The sequence below is a fragment of the Pantherophis guttatus genome, chromosome 4 (assembly GCF_059756535.1).
Source record: "Pantherophis guttatus breed Tessera chromosome 4, ASM5975653v1, whole genome shotgun sequence".
Taxonomy (NCBI): domain Eukaryota; kingdom Metazoa; phylum Chordata; class Lepidosauria; order Squamata; family Colubridae; genus Pantherophis; species Pantherophis guttatus.
In genome coordinates this window covers 116,885,038-116,902,036 of record NC_142066.1, presented here as the reverse complement: position 1 = coordinate 116,902,036, position 16,999 = coordinate 116,885,038, and the positions used below count along the sequence as shown (strand labels likewise).

General features: G+C 41.3%; 1 protein-coding gene across 9 annotated transcripts in view; it reads left to right on the top strand.

The window, feature by feature from the left end:
• The window catches only part of CREB5 (cAMP responsive element binding protein 5), a 266,380-nt gene that overhangs the window by 81,150 nt on the left and 168,231 nt on the right, over window positions 1–16,999 (top strand). For 6 of the 9 annotated variants that reach the window (XR_015733985.1, XM_087892618.1, XM_034402317.3 and 3 more), the window contains 2 exons: window positions 12,935–13,059; window positions 14,434–14,514. Coding sequence is in view for 8 of the 9 variants with exons in the window: in XM_087892618.1 (XP_087748744.1) it covers window positions 12,935–13,059; window positions 14,434–14,514 (206 nt within the window). In the remaining variant the exon portion in view is untranslated. The remainder of the gene's footprint in view (window positions 1–12,934; window positions 13,060–14,433; window positions 14,515–16,999) is intronic. The other 3 variants (XM_087892619.1, XM_034402318.3, XM_087892617.1) reach the window with 1 other exon arrangement.

Genomic DNA, 16,999 nt, shown 5'->3' with positions numbered 1-16,999 from the left:
GCTTACATTTGTCCCCTATGGTTCAAAAAAGTGTTCTAAACAGGGAATTGTCTAAATGGTGTGGTCCTAAGATCTATAAGGATCCCCCAAAATACTCTGGACTCAGGAGTACACAATTTTTTTTTGCCAGTTTATGTTGAAAAATAATATTAAAATTCCATCAACAATTATGGTAGAAGCAGTGAGTGTAAAATTCAAATTTTAATATAGTAAATATTGTTACATATAAATCAACACATACAAAAAAGTTATTTTGGGTCCACCATAATTTTAAAAAGTGGGAAAAGTTCCTGGGACAAAGAAGTTTTTAAGAAGCATTTATCTAGGCAATCCTTTGACAATGTATTTGATTTAGCTTGCCACAAGTTCAAGGATAGGAGGATCTGATTTTCCATGTTTCTTGGCCAAGAATGAGGAATGATGAAAGTTGTAGCCCAAAAGCATCTGGATGGCTACAGATTCCACACCCTGATTTAGTTTAACAGCAATTTTGTTGACCTGTTTTTTAGGGTGCATAGTCTTTTTTTAATTTTTATTTCAATAATTCATTTTTCTTCTGATAGAAAGATATGAGAGAAAAGCTGTTTCCTCAAATAGAAGTAATCCCTCAGGAAATCTAGATCCCTTAAAGTTAAATGTTTTATTCTGAGATTTCTTAATGAAATTTGGAGATGATATATGAGAGGGAGAGGCTTTCCCCTTCAGACATACTCTCCTTTTAGACATTTATCTCTCTTTTCTTCCTTATTTTTGGCAAAGTTGTTTCATGTCATCTGCATCTGAAAAGAATCATAGCTGTAGTTGCCCTTTAGCAAATTCAGGTGCAGTATTTTTAAATGTACATAAATTCCCCCATTCATACCCATCCCTGCCCGTACAATAGCTATTATCTTTTTCTTTCACTCATTTCAGTCATACATATTATGATCAGGTACTTTTAGAAATGAACATAAAGAAACCGATGCTCCACGAGATCAAAGATCATTCAGAAAATTAGAGAAAAAATATATTTTCTTTATTTGCCACACCAGTATGTAGGCCACAGTGGGTAGGCGCACACTTCAACCTAAATCTAAAAGAAGCAACTAGATGCATACTTAATGAAGAAATAAACCAGACTATTTCATCTTCCACAGACCTATACCTAACTTCTACATCCTTCCATGCACAAGGAGAGAAATACAGCATTCATTTACTCTCTTTCTCTCTTACACACACACACACACACACACACACACACACACACACATGGACACATGTGCACACACACACACACACACACACACCTCAGCTGCAAATAGTGTGGAAGAAAAAGCTGGTTCATTTCCATATCCATACATGTAAATTACAGATGCTGGAAGGGTATTCTAAACAGGATTTTGCTTTAACTGTTGATTCCCATATGGTCAGGGCTTTGTTATCTGGAAGATTCTAGCTTTACTTGATATATTTAAATACAAGATCAGGAATACAAACAACAATCATTAATGGTCACTGAATGCTAGATATGACCGTTTATTCAGAGAGAACAGCACTGCAAGAAAACACAACAGAATTGCAATCTTATATGAATTCTGAACTACTGCTCTTCTTGCTAAGAAGCTGATAGCTATTATTTCAAAAATACTGGAAATATGTAGCTTCTATCATAGTTCATTGCCTTTTCTGTGGAAGCCTAATACACATTAAACCTCTCCTAATGGAGCCTTATACTGTATGCCTAAATCTTGTCCTAGAAGAATTCTTTACTTCTCATATTATCTATAATTTCTCTATATGCTAATTTTTGCAAACGCGTAAAAGTAGAAATGGTGTAACAAAAGTTTTTGCATTTATTTATTCATTTATTGCAAGCATTTAAATATTTACCTATATCAAACATTGGGACTTGGCCAAGGCTAGAGCAAAATAAAAGAGAGAGGTGGGGAAGAGAATGAGAGAGAGAGAGAGAGAGAGAGAGAGAGAGAGAGAGAGAGAGAGAGAGAGAGAGAGAGAGAGAACAAAACTAAACCATGTATTATTAATAAAAAAACCAATGTGCAAAATGGCAAACTGATTGAGTAGCTTAAAACAAGATATAGAGAGGATATTCAAGAATTCTGTTTCAGTTCAGAAGTAAGTAGGAGGATGTTTTGGTCAAAGCTTATGGTAGAATAAAAATATAGTACCTAATGAATTGAGTTTGAGCTTTTCCCTGTATCTTTATGGATATGGATTTTTGCAGAGTATTTTTGCAACATTACAAAAATAATTTGTTGTTTTGAGAATATTTTTAATCCTCAAATTAGCCTACAGATTTGGCAGCATCAAAATACAGTACTGATCAGGTCCAACTCTTTTAGCCATTGTCTCTTAACATTCTCAACTTTAAGATGTGCGGATCTCAACTCAGAATTCTTCAGCCAACATTGCTGGTTGGGGAATTGTCATGGAGTTAAAGTCCATGAATCATAAAGTTGATCAGATTGAGAAACATTGCTCTTATCTTTTGGATTCTGCTACCTAGCCTCCTGTCTACATATCTAAAATGTCCAGAGTAATATATCATTAAAAATAAAAGGAACTGAATCCAAAAGCATTGGGCCTACCATATCCACATGAGAAATATGTGACCACTGTACATAAGCTAAAGAAAATTGCATCATAACTTTGGAAACCCTCAATTTTTTAGCTTTGGGGTATGTTCTCTAAGGAAACAAGATGACATAAATACAACAACCTTCATACAACTTAATCATTGTGTGTGGTGATGCTGTTTCAAACAGAGCATACTATAATTACTTAAAATAATGAGTGAAAGTTGTTTCTATTGCTGTGGAACAGTTTAAATTATTCCCCCATATCTGGGAAAATAAAATATCTCAGAAACCTTAAGCAAGTATGCCTATTATATGCACCTCTAATTGAATTGGTGGAACCCTAATGCAGAATACACCTACTTTAAATAATAGATAAAAGTAAGCTCATTTGAAGTTGGACACAGGTTTGATTTTATCTGGGTTTGCACAGAAAGTCAATCATTGCATATTTGAAGGTGTTCCATTGTTCTCATCCACATATGTCTCATCAATATAGACTTCTCCCTTCATGTTTTTGGAGGCACCTATATTAAAAAACACAGCTGCCAGGGATACACATTGTCTAATCTGTTTGAGTAATGATGTGACAAATAAGTGGAAATAAAAACGTTGTCAAAATAATAAAGGAAAGGAAAGTGAGAGAGATTTGAACCCCTCTGTGGTGCAATAGGGCAGCCTTTGTTTAAGCACTCCGATTACTTTTATTCTTCTGATTTTGTTATCATTGCATGGAAGTGAAATGTGTCTAATATATAACTTCAGTGGAGCTCTCCAGCTGAATAAGCCAAATTCCTGTTATTAAATGTGCAGCAGACTAAACACTTGTGTTAAATATCAGGAATCAAATTACACCATTTGGATCTCTGCTTGTCACATATCTACAGTGTAGATTAATCACATTTGTTATGGTTTAGTTTGAAAGGCTTTGGATTTCTTTTTTAAAGTAAAACAAAAGTTTCTATATCAGCCTCTGAGGTTGTTTTGTTGTTGTCCTTGCCAATCAGTATTAAAAAAAGATGATTATTTTTTTGGCCGGCTAACTAGCATTTGAAACATCATACATTTCTGTTTTAACAATTCTGATGTAAAACAGAAATAATAAAATAATAGTGTCTTTTTCCAAGGCTTCTGTACAAGCAATCCATGACCTGCAAGCTTTGGGGATTTTGCCCATCTTTTTCAGTTTACGTATGCATTTTATTTTTAAAAGAATATGTGCACTCTGCTGCTTTTTTGAAGAAATCTAAGCCAGCCTATAAGAAATTATTTGAAAAAAATTAGTGTGAATTGTTCCTATTGCTCTTTAATTTTAGATATATTACAGAAGGTAGAATTTTTAATATTGTATATTTCTTGTTCAGGTTAGCTATTTTTGATCTATGTTTTCAGGCTTTTTGTGACATCACAGCAATTGAATCATAGTCCATACTTGTAGGATTAATATGTACACATGTTTTTACATATTCGAATCTCATCAGGCTCAAGGTTGACTCAGCCTTCCATTCTTCTGAGGTTGGTAAAATGAGAACCCAGATTGTTGGGGGCAATAGGCCGACTCTGTAAACTCTGTATAGTCCTGTTTAGAGAGGGTTATAAAGCACCATGAAGCACATTGTGAGGACACCAATTTAGATAAACCTGTTGAAAATATCTTCATTTATGCTACTTCTAATACACAAGTAATCTCCTAAAAATGAAGTCCTCCCTTGTATGGTATCAAAACCACCAAAGAATTTTGTAACCAAAAGCAGGAAATGAGCATGATACACCAAACTATATATATGAATCTAGGAATCATGTATAGTTAAAGTTGTGATAGGCTACAGGCCATTTTGTGCTTACTTTGTGAAGTTGATGTCCATCCACAGATTGTTTCTAAAATGTGATAATATTATTTTATTAAGCATAAATGCTCTTTATTGGAATGTGATGGATAGTAGATTCAGTTTCCCCCCCGTGGCCTAACAAGCCATTTTTCCATTTCTGGCACAATTGGTTTCCAAAAATTGATGGCAGAGTTTGCCAACTAAAAATTGGCAGTGAACTGACATTTGAAGAACAGGATCTTTTTGTTTCTTCTGGTCTATACCTTGGCCTTGCTTTATTTTTGCACCACAGTCAGACCCACAATTTGCGTACAACTTTCAGAAGAAAAAGAAGTAAAATAATCAAGACAGCTTTTGGACAGTAAAGGTCTTACAAAAGTAAGCATGCTGAGGGGAAAAAAAAGAGCCTTTTGTATTACTGCTCCTACAAACTTCTGTACACAGGCAGAAAAATACAGGGTCCCATCACAAGTGCAAGCGGATGGGGTTAAAAATAGGTGCTGGCTGATTGCTGTGTGTTTCAGTGGTAAAACAGGTCAATGCATAAAATGTTAGATTGGTAGTCTAACTTCAGCCAGGAGAAGTAATCTGTTGTTATGTCCACCTTGGCACTATGATAGGAGTAGCAATAAACTGAATGAAGGACAATTTTTTCTCATTGTCCATCAAGCAACCATAACACCATGTTAAGAAGAGACTAGACAGCCACTTATCTGAAATAGGTTCTCCTGCTTTAGCAGCGGGCTGGACTAGAAGATCTCCAAGGTCCCTTCCAGCTTCTGTTCTATTCTATTCTATTCTATTCTATTCTATTCTATTCTATTCTATTCTATTCTATTCTATTCTATTCTATTCTATTCTATTCTATTGCCATCCTATCATCTTTACCAAATCAGTCTCTTTCCTTGATTCTGCACAGATGTAAAATACATCGATAAAGGCAAAAAGACAAATATTTAAGCGAACAAGTGCAGAATATCCAGCTACAGGAAATCAAACTTCATTCTTTTGTCTACCAACTAGTTATCTTAAAAATCCCATTATTTTCCAGCTGATAAAACACAGGTATACACAAGCACCTATCCGGAGCTCCATATGCATAAGAACAAAAAGAATTGTGTTAGAAAGTTGTCTCAGGATCCTCGGGCCACGCAAAGACACAAACGCAACAAATCACCCAACAATATTTTGCTTTGGAATGCTGGTTTTACTTTCGTGGCTCCAACAAATCTGCAGTCGTAAACGATATAAAAACGGCGCTAAGGGCGCGTAGCCCATAGCGCTTTTATGCCTCCCAACTGCTGTGGGGCGTAGCCCACGCCCCGCCCAGCCGCCCCCCCGGGCTGGCGAATCAACGGCCCCGGCGACGCTGTCGACATGAGATCCATGCAGCAGCGAGGTTGATCCCAGTCAGCTGTGGGAAGGTGTTGCTTGCAGCGGGAAATTGCAGACACGTGAAACCCTGCAGCCGGCGCTCCCTGCACCACACCCGTCCACCTAAGCCATTCACCTGATTCCCCCTCGCCTGTGCGTGTGTGTGTGCCGCCGTTCGCTCGAGGCTGCAGATCGCTGAGTCGGGTCGGCTCTGATTTGTGTCGAGCGTGAGGGCGGGCTCGACATGCGGCACCCCTTCACCACAGTGTGGTCTGCAAGATACAAAGTAGACCCGTTAATCCCTGTTAATTCCCGTGGCCCCGGTTTCATAGGATATTTGCGATGAAACCGCCTTTGTAACTTATTAGCGTGTACGTCCTCCCCAGGCACCCAGGACGCCTCCTCCTCCGGGTATCCCTTCCATTTGACTAGATACTTCAGTCGGCCCCTGCTTAACTTTGAGTCCAGTATCTCATCAATCTCTTAATGGCCATTTCTTACAGGCCCGGGACATGGGGGCTTATCTCTGACCTGTGTCACCAGTTTTAGCAGACTGACGTGAAACACGGAGTGTATTTTCCCTAGTAATGGTGGGAGTTTTAGAACTACAGTGACTGGGTTTATTATTCGAAGTACAGGGAAAGGGCCGAGGTATTTTGGGCCTAGCTTCCGGTTTGGTACCTTTAGCTTGATATATTTAGTGGAAAGATATACCAGATCCCCCACCCTGCGTGGTTCTGTATGGGCCCGTTTCTTATCCACTTGGGTTTTATACATAGTGGCGGCCTCATCCAATGCCTCTCTGACCTGTGGCCATAGTGTGCGTATTTTCTCCGCCCATTCCTGTGGATTCTGTTCGCCTTCGGGTGGATCTTCTAATTCGGGTATTGCTACAAAGTCATGACCCGAAACGATACAAAAAGGCATAAGACCGGTGCTGCTATGTACAGCGTTGTTATATGCAACCTCAGCGAATGGTAAAAGATTAGACCACTCGGTTTGCTGATATGAGACGTAACAACGAAGATAGCGTTCCACCATGGCGTTGGCTCTTTCAACCGCACCATTGGTGCTAGGATGGAACGCTGAGCTGAGTCCTTGCGTTGAGCCAATGGCCTGTATGAAGTTTCTCCAAAACTTAGCTGTGAATTGTACCCCCCTATCTGAAATGATATGACGGGGTACCCCATGTAATCGATAAATATGTTGAATATGTTGCCAGTTTTCTGGCTGACGGTAGTCCGTTACATGGGATAAAATGGGCCTGTTTCGAGAAAAGATCTATCACAGTCCATATCACTGTATGTCCATTACGTTCTGGCAACTCGACCACAAAATCCATACCTATCTCATCCCAGGGCCTAATGGGGTTGGCTACCGGTTGTAGTAAGCCGAGGGGCTTCCCTGGCCGGGGTTTCGATTTAGCACAGATGGTGCAGCTTGTGACATAAGCGTCCACGTCAGCTCACATACGCGGCCACCAAAATTGGCGTCGGGCCAGGTGTAGCGTTTTAAGGAACCCGAAGTGGCCTGCAGGTTTGGCATCATCACATCTTTGTAACACAGCTTGTCGCAGTTCATTCGGGATATACATCTTTTCCCCTTTCCAGGCCAGTCCATTGCTATATGTTATTAGCTGCGGGTTTATTTATTTTATTTATTTTATTGAATTTCTATACTGCCCTACTCCCGAAGGACTCAGGGCGGTGCACAGCCATGAAATAAAACACATAGATATACAAAATTTAAAATCGAATAAAATGAATTAAATAAATTTGGCTGAATTAATACCCATAATTTAAAATACCCATATTTTAAAATACATTAAAAATTTAAAATTTACACTTAGAAGGGAGAAGATTTAGGCGAGGGTTCTCTGACACCCATTTATCTTGGGCCGTCGCCTCCCGTACCGACTCCTCCCAACATCGTTGAACCTCTGTGCTGGTTGCCGCTCTCCCCCCTTCGGCGTTACCAGGGAGAATAGCCTGAACAACATCATCCCGCTTACTGTGGAACTGGGGCAACCGTGACAGAGCGTCAGCTAGGAAGTTTTTCCCAGCTGGTACATATTTCAACACAAAATTGAAACACCGGAAGTATTGGGCCCACCTTACCTGTTTGGGGGATAATCTCCTAGGCGTCTGTAACGCTATCAGGTTTTTGTGGTCCATCCAGACCTCGAACGGGGCACGCGCCCCCTCTAGTATGTGTCGCCAGCTGAGGAGAGCCCATCGTACAGCGAAAGCCTCCTTCTCCCATATAGCCCAACCCCTTTCAGTGGCACTAAACTTCTTTGATGTGTATGCACAGGGCTGCAATTGTCCTTGGTTATTAGTTTGTAATAAGACAGCCCCAACGGCTACATCACTTGCGTTCACCTGCACTATAAAGGGAGTCTCTTGATCGGGATGTTGTAACACTGGAGCCTGTGCAAACCGAGCCTTCAATGTATCAAAAGCCGTTTGGCAGGCCGACGACCAATTTAGCTTCTGGCCTGGCCGTGGCTTTCTGTCCTGTCCCCGAGTCTGAAAAAGGTCAGTAAGTGGCAACGCTATTTGGGCAAAAGAAGGAATAAATTTCCTGTAAAAATTGGCAAACCCGAGGAAGCTTTGCAACTGCTTTCTTGTTTCTGGGGCTTGCCATTCCAGGACGGTGCTGACCTTTTTCGGATCCATTGTTAAACCATCCGTAGAAATTCTATAGCCAAGATAGTCCAACTGGGTGCGATGAAATTCACACTTCGACACTTTCACATATAACTTAGCGTCCAACAAACGCTGCAGTACCTGGCGGACTAAGTGTACATGTTCCTCCATTGTTCTAGTGTAAATCAGGATATCGTCCAGATATACCAAGACACCACGATAGAGGTATTCATGGAGAACCTCGTTAATCAACTGCATGAACACCGCTGGGGCGCCCTGCAGTCCAAAAGGCATAACTCGGAATTTATAACTTCCTAGGGGGCAATTAAACGTGGTTTTCCACTCATCCCCCTGTCTGATCCGAACCCTGTAATACGCCTCCCGCAGATCTAACTTAGTAAAGTACCACCCCGTCGCCAGGGTGGCCAGAAGATCCTTTATAAGTGGGAGGGGATAAAGTGGTTCCATGCTTATGGCATTTAGACCCCGGAAGTCAACGCATAAGCGAAGGCCCCCATCCTTCTTCTCTTGAAATAGTACTGGGGCGGCCATATGGGCCCTGCTGGGCTGGATAAATCCCCGGGCTAGGTTTTTATCAATATATTTCCGCAGTTCGTCTACCTCTCTTGGTGTCATTGCATACATTCGAGGTTTCGGTAACCATGCCCCAGGTATGAGTTCTATTGCACAATCAGTTCTACGGTGGGGTGGCAATATATCACACTCCGCCTCGTCAAACACAGCTGCTAAATCCATATACACATCAGGCACCCCAGGTATTACGTGTGTCACCCCCTGTTTTCTTTCTTTGGTTATCTGAGCGGCGGGCTCTGGATCGCTCGGCTCAGGACCTAGTTCGATGCGGAGTTTGCGATACCCTCCTTCCCACCAGATATGTGGTTTCCATTTATCTAGCCATGCTAACCCCAGGATGATGGGCTCGATCATAACGTCCACTACTATGAATCTAAGGCACTCTCTATGTTCTCCTATCCTCAATTGTACTGGTTCTGTAACATGGGTAGCAGGAGCCCCCCCCAGTGTTGACCCGTCTACTTGTTCAAACTTAATAGGGGTCCTTAGCGGATGTAACCGTAACCTTAACTGTGTTGCTAGCGCTCGTCTCATCAAGCAACGGGTACAGCCAGAGTCGATTAACGCTCCCTGCTGTACCTCTAGACCCTGCCTTGTATTTTCCAACGTAACCGGGATCAGGAAAGGATGAACGGGAGCACTCACCATTGGTTCCCTATTGCTGTCCTCCTCGTCGCTGTCCCCTTCTACAACACATGTCTCGTTAGTGCTGGAATGTTCTATAGGCCCAGGTGGTGACGTGTCGGTATCGGACTGCAGAGCCTGGGCCACGACTTTAGACCATTCTGGCGTCATCCGTTGGCGGTCACGGCCCCTTCCCCCGGTCACAGGTGTTCGGCTTGCTGGCTGTTGGGCAGGTGGAAGAGTCCAAAGCCCTGTGGCCTACTTGATTGCACCGGAAACAACGAAACACCGGCCTACGAACGGAGTCTCCGATTGAGGTAGGTATGCTTCCTCGATTGGGCGCAGGCCGTTCTGGAACTTTCCTCATCTGGGCCGATGGTCCTGTGCTGGTTCTGATGCGGAACTCCTTCAGCCCCATATCGAGATCAATGGCTGCCCGAAACCAGTCCGACAAACGTGGTGGCAACCCGCGATATACGCATGCCTGTCTCAAGTCCCGGTCTAGTCCCATATGAAATTGATGCACAAGCATGTGTTTGGGCCACGCTCGCAATCGCCCAGCGATGGATCGGAACTCCTTGACGTAGTCCTTTGCAGGACGGCCTTTTTGTCGCAGGGACACAAGCTCTCCTTCGGCCTGTTGTGTTTTGGAGTCATCCTCGAACCGGGCCCGAAGGCCCTCCAGGAAAAGGCCAACGTCTGATAACTCGCGGGCGTGGTCGCTGTGTAGGTCCGCCACCCAGTCAGCCGCCTCCTCCGTCATGACGGTGGTGATGGCGACCACCATTGACCACTGAGACGGGTAGAACCGGCCATAGAGATCCATATAACTAATAGCGTGGCTGAGAAAGATTGCCACTCAATCCGAACTCCCATCAAACAATGCTTGAAAAGGGGGTGGGCCCCACACAGGTTGGGGCCCCCATGGGCCCGCTGTCCAAGGTGGTACGGGCCCGGACTGACCGGCTGGCGTGCCTCTGAAGCCTTGTGAGGGGAGCCCCCGCCCTGAGTCAGTCCGACGCCCATCTTGCGCGGGCCGACCCCTGTCCTCTGGGCGAAGCCTTGTCCTGTCCTGGCCGTCTGTCGGGGGGATGATGTCACGTCTCTGTCCACCCGTCCCTTGGTCTATTCTCAATTTAGGGCTGGCCAAACGGAAACGGGTATCTGCTGTAGAAGCCCCCGCTCCCCCTTGCCAGGCATCAGAGGACTCCCCCCCGCAGCCCATGGTTGCCAGGACTGTGCGTCTCTAAAGCTGGCCTCCCCAAATTTTTCCCTTAGAATGTCCAGGGTTGAAGGACCTAGACCCGTGGAATAGGTCCACTCCCCCCCTTCCTCATCATCAATCCACCGTCGTTCTCTCCACTTGAGAAACCTTTCATCCGTGGGCGGTGGGGCCGGCACTCTCGCGCTACCCCCAGGACCAGTAAGGGCTGAGCTGTGCCACCAGTCCCCAGAGGCAGCAGACGTTCCATCCGTTTTCCCCTCTGGCTCGCTTGCCCCCCTGCTTTGGCTCACCGTCCGTTCTTTTGGCCGGATGACAGGGGCGGGGGCATCATCCAAATCCCCTGTACTTGCCTCTGCCTGCTCCACACCGGCCCTCTCCATCACTGACAAATCAGAGTCCAGCCCCTCAGCCATCCGTCCATTTGGGCTCTCCGCAGGTGAAAGAAGGGAGCGCCGTTTTCCTCTCAGGATCCTCGGGCCATGCAAAGACACAAACGCAACAAATCACCCAACAATATTTTGCTTTGGAATGCTGGTTTTACTTTCGTGGCTCCAACAAATCTGCAGTCGTAAACAATATAAAAACGGCACTAAGGGCGCGTATCCCGTAGCGCTTTTATGCCTCCCAACTGCTGTGGGGCGTAGCCCACGCCTCGCCCAGCCACCCCCCCGGGCCGGCGAATAAACGGCCCCGGCGACGCTGTCGACATGAGATCCGTGCAGCAGCGAGGTTGATCCCAGTCAGCTGTGGGAAGGTGTTGCTTGCAGCGGGAAATTGCAGACACGTGAAACCCTGCACCCAGCGCTCCCTGCACCACACCCGTCCACCTAAGCCATTCACCTGATTCCCCCCCCGCCTGTGTGCGTGTGTGTGTGTGTGCGTGTGTGTGTGCCACCGTTCGCTCAAGGCTGCAGATCGCTGAGTCGGGTCGGCTGTGATTCGTGTCGAGCGTGAGGGCGGGCTCGACAAGTTGATTGTCTGCAAGGCTTTCATTATGCAGGCACAATCTAATTTTTTTTTATTTATTTTTTTACCATTCCTGCTCCTCAGTTACCCATATCAGTTATGTCAGTTTAGGAATGGTGTAGTGTTTCCCTTTAGTGCATATAGTCAAGGCTGTGGTTTTCCCAGTTGCAATGTATGTGAACGTTGGACCATAAGAAAGGCTAAGTGCCAAAGAATTGAAGCCGTTGAACTATGGTGCTGGAGAAGACTCCTGCAAGTCCCTTGGACTGCAAGGTGATCAAACCGGCCAGTCCTAGAGGAGATCAACCCTGACTGCTCTTTAGAAGGCCAGATTCTGAAGATGAAACTCAAATATTTTGGCCACCTAATGAGAAGGAAGGACACACTGGAGAATAGCCTAATGCTGGGAAAGATTGAGGGCAAAAGAGGAAGGGGATGACAAATGGAGTCACTGAAGCAGTAGCCGTGAGCTTAAATGAACTCCAGAGGATGGTAGAGGACAGGAAGGCCTGGAAGAACATTGTCCAAGAGGTTGCAATGGGTCAGACACAACTTTGCAATAACAACAACGAAGTGTTTCCCTTTATGTCATGCATGATTCATTTCTATATATTTTTTTACTCATTTTAGAAAATATATGTAAGGAGCGGGTATTTGTGTGTGTATCTGTGTTTTACAAAATAAGAGTCTGAGTAGGCAGCTATGCTTTCTAATTAAAGTCAAAAACAAACATGATGCAGAAATCTGTAATTATCTTTTCCCCCATGAAGTTGCCTTGCTACTTAGTGCCATATTATGCTACTTTGAAAATCTGGGGAACCCAATTGCTTGGGGACAGGTTACTTATTTCCTGAATATTAAACTTTGCAGATGTGTATTTGCATGCATTACTTAAAAGCTATGTCTATTTTGTACTTTCAAACAGCTGTATTTTTGATAAATTGTATGGGAACTCTATCAAATAACTAATAAGGGCTCCAGAGGCTGACTTTGTTAAACTGGTATTGCCTTGTGTTTTAACATACTGTAATAGATGATGTTACACAATTTCTTGTTCTTCACTACCTAATACCTACTCCTTTTGATATTTCTCCTCAGACCAAACTCCAACACCAACCCGGTTCTTAAAAAACTGTGAGGAAGTGGGACTCTTCAGTGAGATAGACTGCAGCATAGAGCATGAGTTTAGAAAGGCACAAGAAGAAGACAACAACAATAAAACGGTATGCCTTTGTATCATGGAAATATTCCTTTCCCATTTCCAGGAATCTGGGTGAAAACAGAGAAAATCTTTTACCTGAATGAGGAAAGATGTGGGGGTGGGGAAATATTTAAATTAGAAACTAGGTGGCACTATAGATTATGACATGTTTGCAACCTGCTTTAAGTTGAGTAGATAACCGGGACTTTAAAGGCAAGCAGGATGGATTAAGTAGTTCATTAGAATACCATATAACTTCCATTTATTTTGAGAACAAATGCACATATTGGATACAAGTGCATGTGCACAAACACATACATACTTCAAATCTCATGCAAAAGAAAAAGGAATCTAATTATAAGTGAAGGAATAATTTTAAAAGTCCCAATTCTATAATCAATAACTGCAGCCATGTTTGAAAAACAAATTGGTTAGCAATACTCTATATTCAAAAGTGGTTGAGATTGTAGAAATCAAACTGAAGATGGAATCTTTATGGTTTGCTTTCTTCCCAATTTAGAGTAAATAATCCACAATCCACCAAACCAGACAGATTTATTTGGCTGTAAATTAGATACTTCTCTGAGAAAGAAAAGTTGCTGCTAGAAAAAAGTACCAAACCACATATATCCATAAAACTTTGCATTGTACAGAATGAATTTTTGGAATATTGCCTTAGGCTCTTCAATTTAATGTCATTGTAACCTTTTCACTTCTCTGTTTAAAAACAGAAAAAAGTAGGATAAAAAATCTGATAGGACAAATTCAGGCAAAGTTTATAAGGCATTTCCACCTCTTTATGAAAAATAATTTTTAGAATTGCTCTTGGGAAAAAAATAGGTAGAATTGCTCTTACACTGAAGCCACAATATCATGCCTAAAGAAAATTAGCAAATTAGCAAAGTTTCCATCACATTATATTTTCTGTACAAAAAAAAGTTTAAAATGCACATTTTCTGCAGGATTTAATAGATCTTTTTGCCCAACATGTTGAGGCTATGCTGGGGAAATTTAGTTTTAGTGGTTTATATTAACTTGATTCACACTCTCAGGGAAATGTGCTTGCAATGGCTTTTGTACAGTTTGAATGATTCACTGTATTTTATGTCTCAAAGACCTATCAAAATACATTCATATTTAATGATACAGAGTGGGGAATAAATGAAAACTAGAATGTTTAGAATGCATATTTTGAGAGAAAATGTAGACATCATTTTTCTGGTGTGTATATTTTTTCCCTTAAAATATAAAAAATGAGTAGAATGAATTTATTAGGCAACATATGCAAAAGTCATATAGAGTGAAAGTAGATTGATTACACAATAGCAATCCACTAGTACGTAAATTTATTCTGCACATAAATTTGATGGGGGAATTCCTTTCATTTCTTTTCCAGAGGAGAAGAAAAAAAATCATCGAAATTCTTAAAGAAGGAATGGAAAGTCCCTGTACTTATCTTAATAACAAGATGGCTCTGGTGTGTTGAATGCGTGTGCCCCGTCTTTCACTGTACAATAATCTCTTTGGTTGTTTATAGATTTGTTGGGTTCCTATAGTTGAATTAAATCTTAAGGGAGGGTTTCACAAGGGATATATCCCTCCAGATATTTTTGAGATTAGGAAGGAGGGACATCTGCAAGCTATGGCAATGAGGGACATATAATTTCGGTCCTTCCCCTCTCCCCCCCAAAAAATCACATTTGACTAAAATTTATGTAAAAATTAAATTTAAGTAAATTGTAAAAAAGAAGTACTAAAAATTAAATCTCTTTTACGAGGAAGAAAGTTTATAGAATTTTTTTAAAAATAAACTTAAATCCAATACTATGTCACAACTAAGTCAGACCCTTACATGTTCAGTTAAATGTTTTCATAAAGTCTCCATGCATGGAGTCCTGTGATAAATCTAATTCATAACCTTTCATCACATATCCAGTATAAGGATAGCATTGGAATTCAATAGTTTCAGCATCTCCTGGATGCTGCTGGAAAACGTAGAGGGTCATAAAGGATGTATCTGTTTCTCTGCTTTCATCACACATATAACAACTTCCATGCATAAATAAGTTGTTTTTTTCTTGTCTGATGTCATCTATTTTTGGGGCAACTTATTATAATTAATGGATCAGATCCCAGAATTCTCTATATGAGTGAATCAGAAAAATTCCAATTTTTATCTTTCATTTATAAAGTACTTTCAGTTTATATGGCACTTTAGAGAATAAATACAGCTGGCTCCCCCCATGACTTAAAATGTAAATTTGAAGGGAACACAGACTGAAGAAATGGAGAAATTGGGTAATGAAAACAAGAAATTGTTGAAAAAAATAATTTGTGACCATAAAGGAGAATTAAATAAAATTAAATAAAAGAAGAACAACTATTATTTTTAAACTTAGATTCCATAGCAAATTTAGATCCCTGGTATAAAGCAGGATTAAAAAAAAAACACCACCACCCTGAAGACTGTCTGTCTGATACTCAAGTCAAAAAGCCATCTCTTGCTGACAGTAACTGATAGTGGTGCCTCAGATAAGAGCATGTATCAGTCAGACAATGCAACCCAAAGCAGCAAGGTAGACAGTGTCAGCAGATCAAGCTATCATCTGAGCATCACGCAACAGATTTTAGATTTATAGTGTGCAAAAAGTCTCCATAGCATTTGTTGTATGTTATATTTGCAAGTGTTTGCATCTGCTGTTGGACTAGAACTACTGGCAAATTGGCTCCAGAGCACTGCAAAAGGGCTGGGAGAATAAGGGCAAACCTGACAATCGGTATTGCTTTTATGAAGACCTGGAATAAGCCTGTGAAACATTAGGATATTAAACATCACCTTCTTTTCTGTATTGTATGTGAGTAGGAAAAAAAAACCTGAGCAAGTAAATTCCAATGAGCAAGTGCTGGTGGTACCCTTTTTGAAGTACGTATATTCACTACGGTATGTTGAAAGAATGAGATAGGAGTATTTTTAAAATATTGTTAGTGTTATTATTGTCCCTAATCCCAAAATTCTATTAATCATGATATTATTGTGAACTTATTTAAAAAATGAATGATTGTTCTCTTATTTTTCTCACGATAACCCTAATTAGCCAAGGTCTAAGGTGTATGATGTGGAGCCACAATCTTTCTAAATTTTAATTTATGGGAATAATGGGTCTAGGATTTTGAACGCATTGTGTAGGCCCATTTGGTACCTTGGTTCAAAATTTATTAGTCTCTGATGCACCCTTTTGGTCAATTGAAGGTTACAAACAGACAAATGGATACAAGAGTTTTAGTAGTTTATAGCTAAGCCATCCTAGCCATATATATCCTATGACCGGGATGGCCAGGGTTTAGGAAATTGTGGTCCACACATCTGTAAATTAAATGTGTTTTAGAGTACCCTGTTTGAAATAATAAATTTACATTTTAATAGATGACAGTATGATACTGCTCTCGATATAGATTATTTAACAATGCAATGTGTAGAGTGCTATAAACAGGGAACATAGGGAAAAATGTTCTAAAAATTGTTTTAGATTATGTCACTAGACATCCTGGTCCTGCTCAGTCTGCCACCTAAATCAGTAGGGACTTTGCAGGCATCTGAGATTGTAGCAATACATTTGCCAAAGATGTCAAACTGAGCAACTTATTTTATATAGACAATGAATTCTTCTGTGATAATCCAACTGGTATATGCATCTTTGTTCCAAAAGACTGTGAATCATAGCAATGAAAGTGATGGAGGTGGGTGTGTATGGGTGTTGACACTTCTATTTTGTGGTTTTGTTGCATGATGACTCATTATAGAAAGATTATAGGCTTTTAAAATAACACTATGGGGACTAAAACAATGCTGTATAACTCCTAGTATAAGAATACCAACATAGTATAAAGGTGAAGTTCACAATGGAATACAACTACTACACTGTCAAAATATCATTTTAGTATTAAAGAAGACACAAAGATAA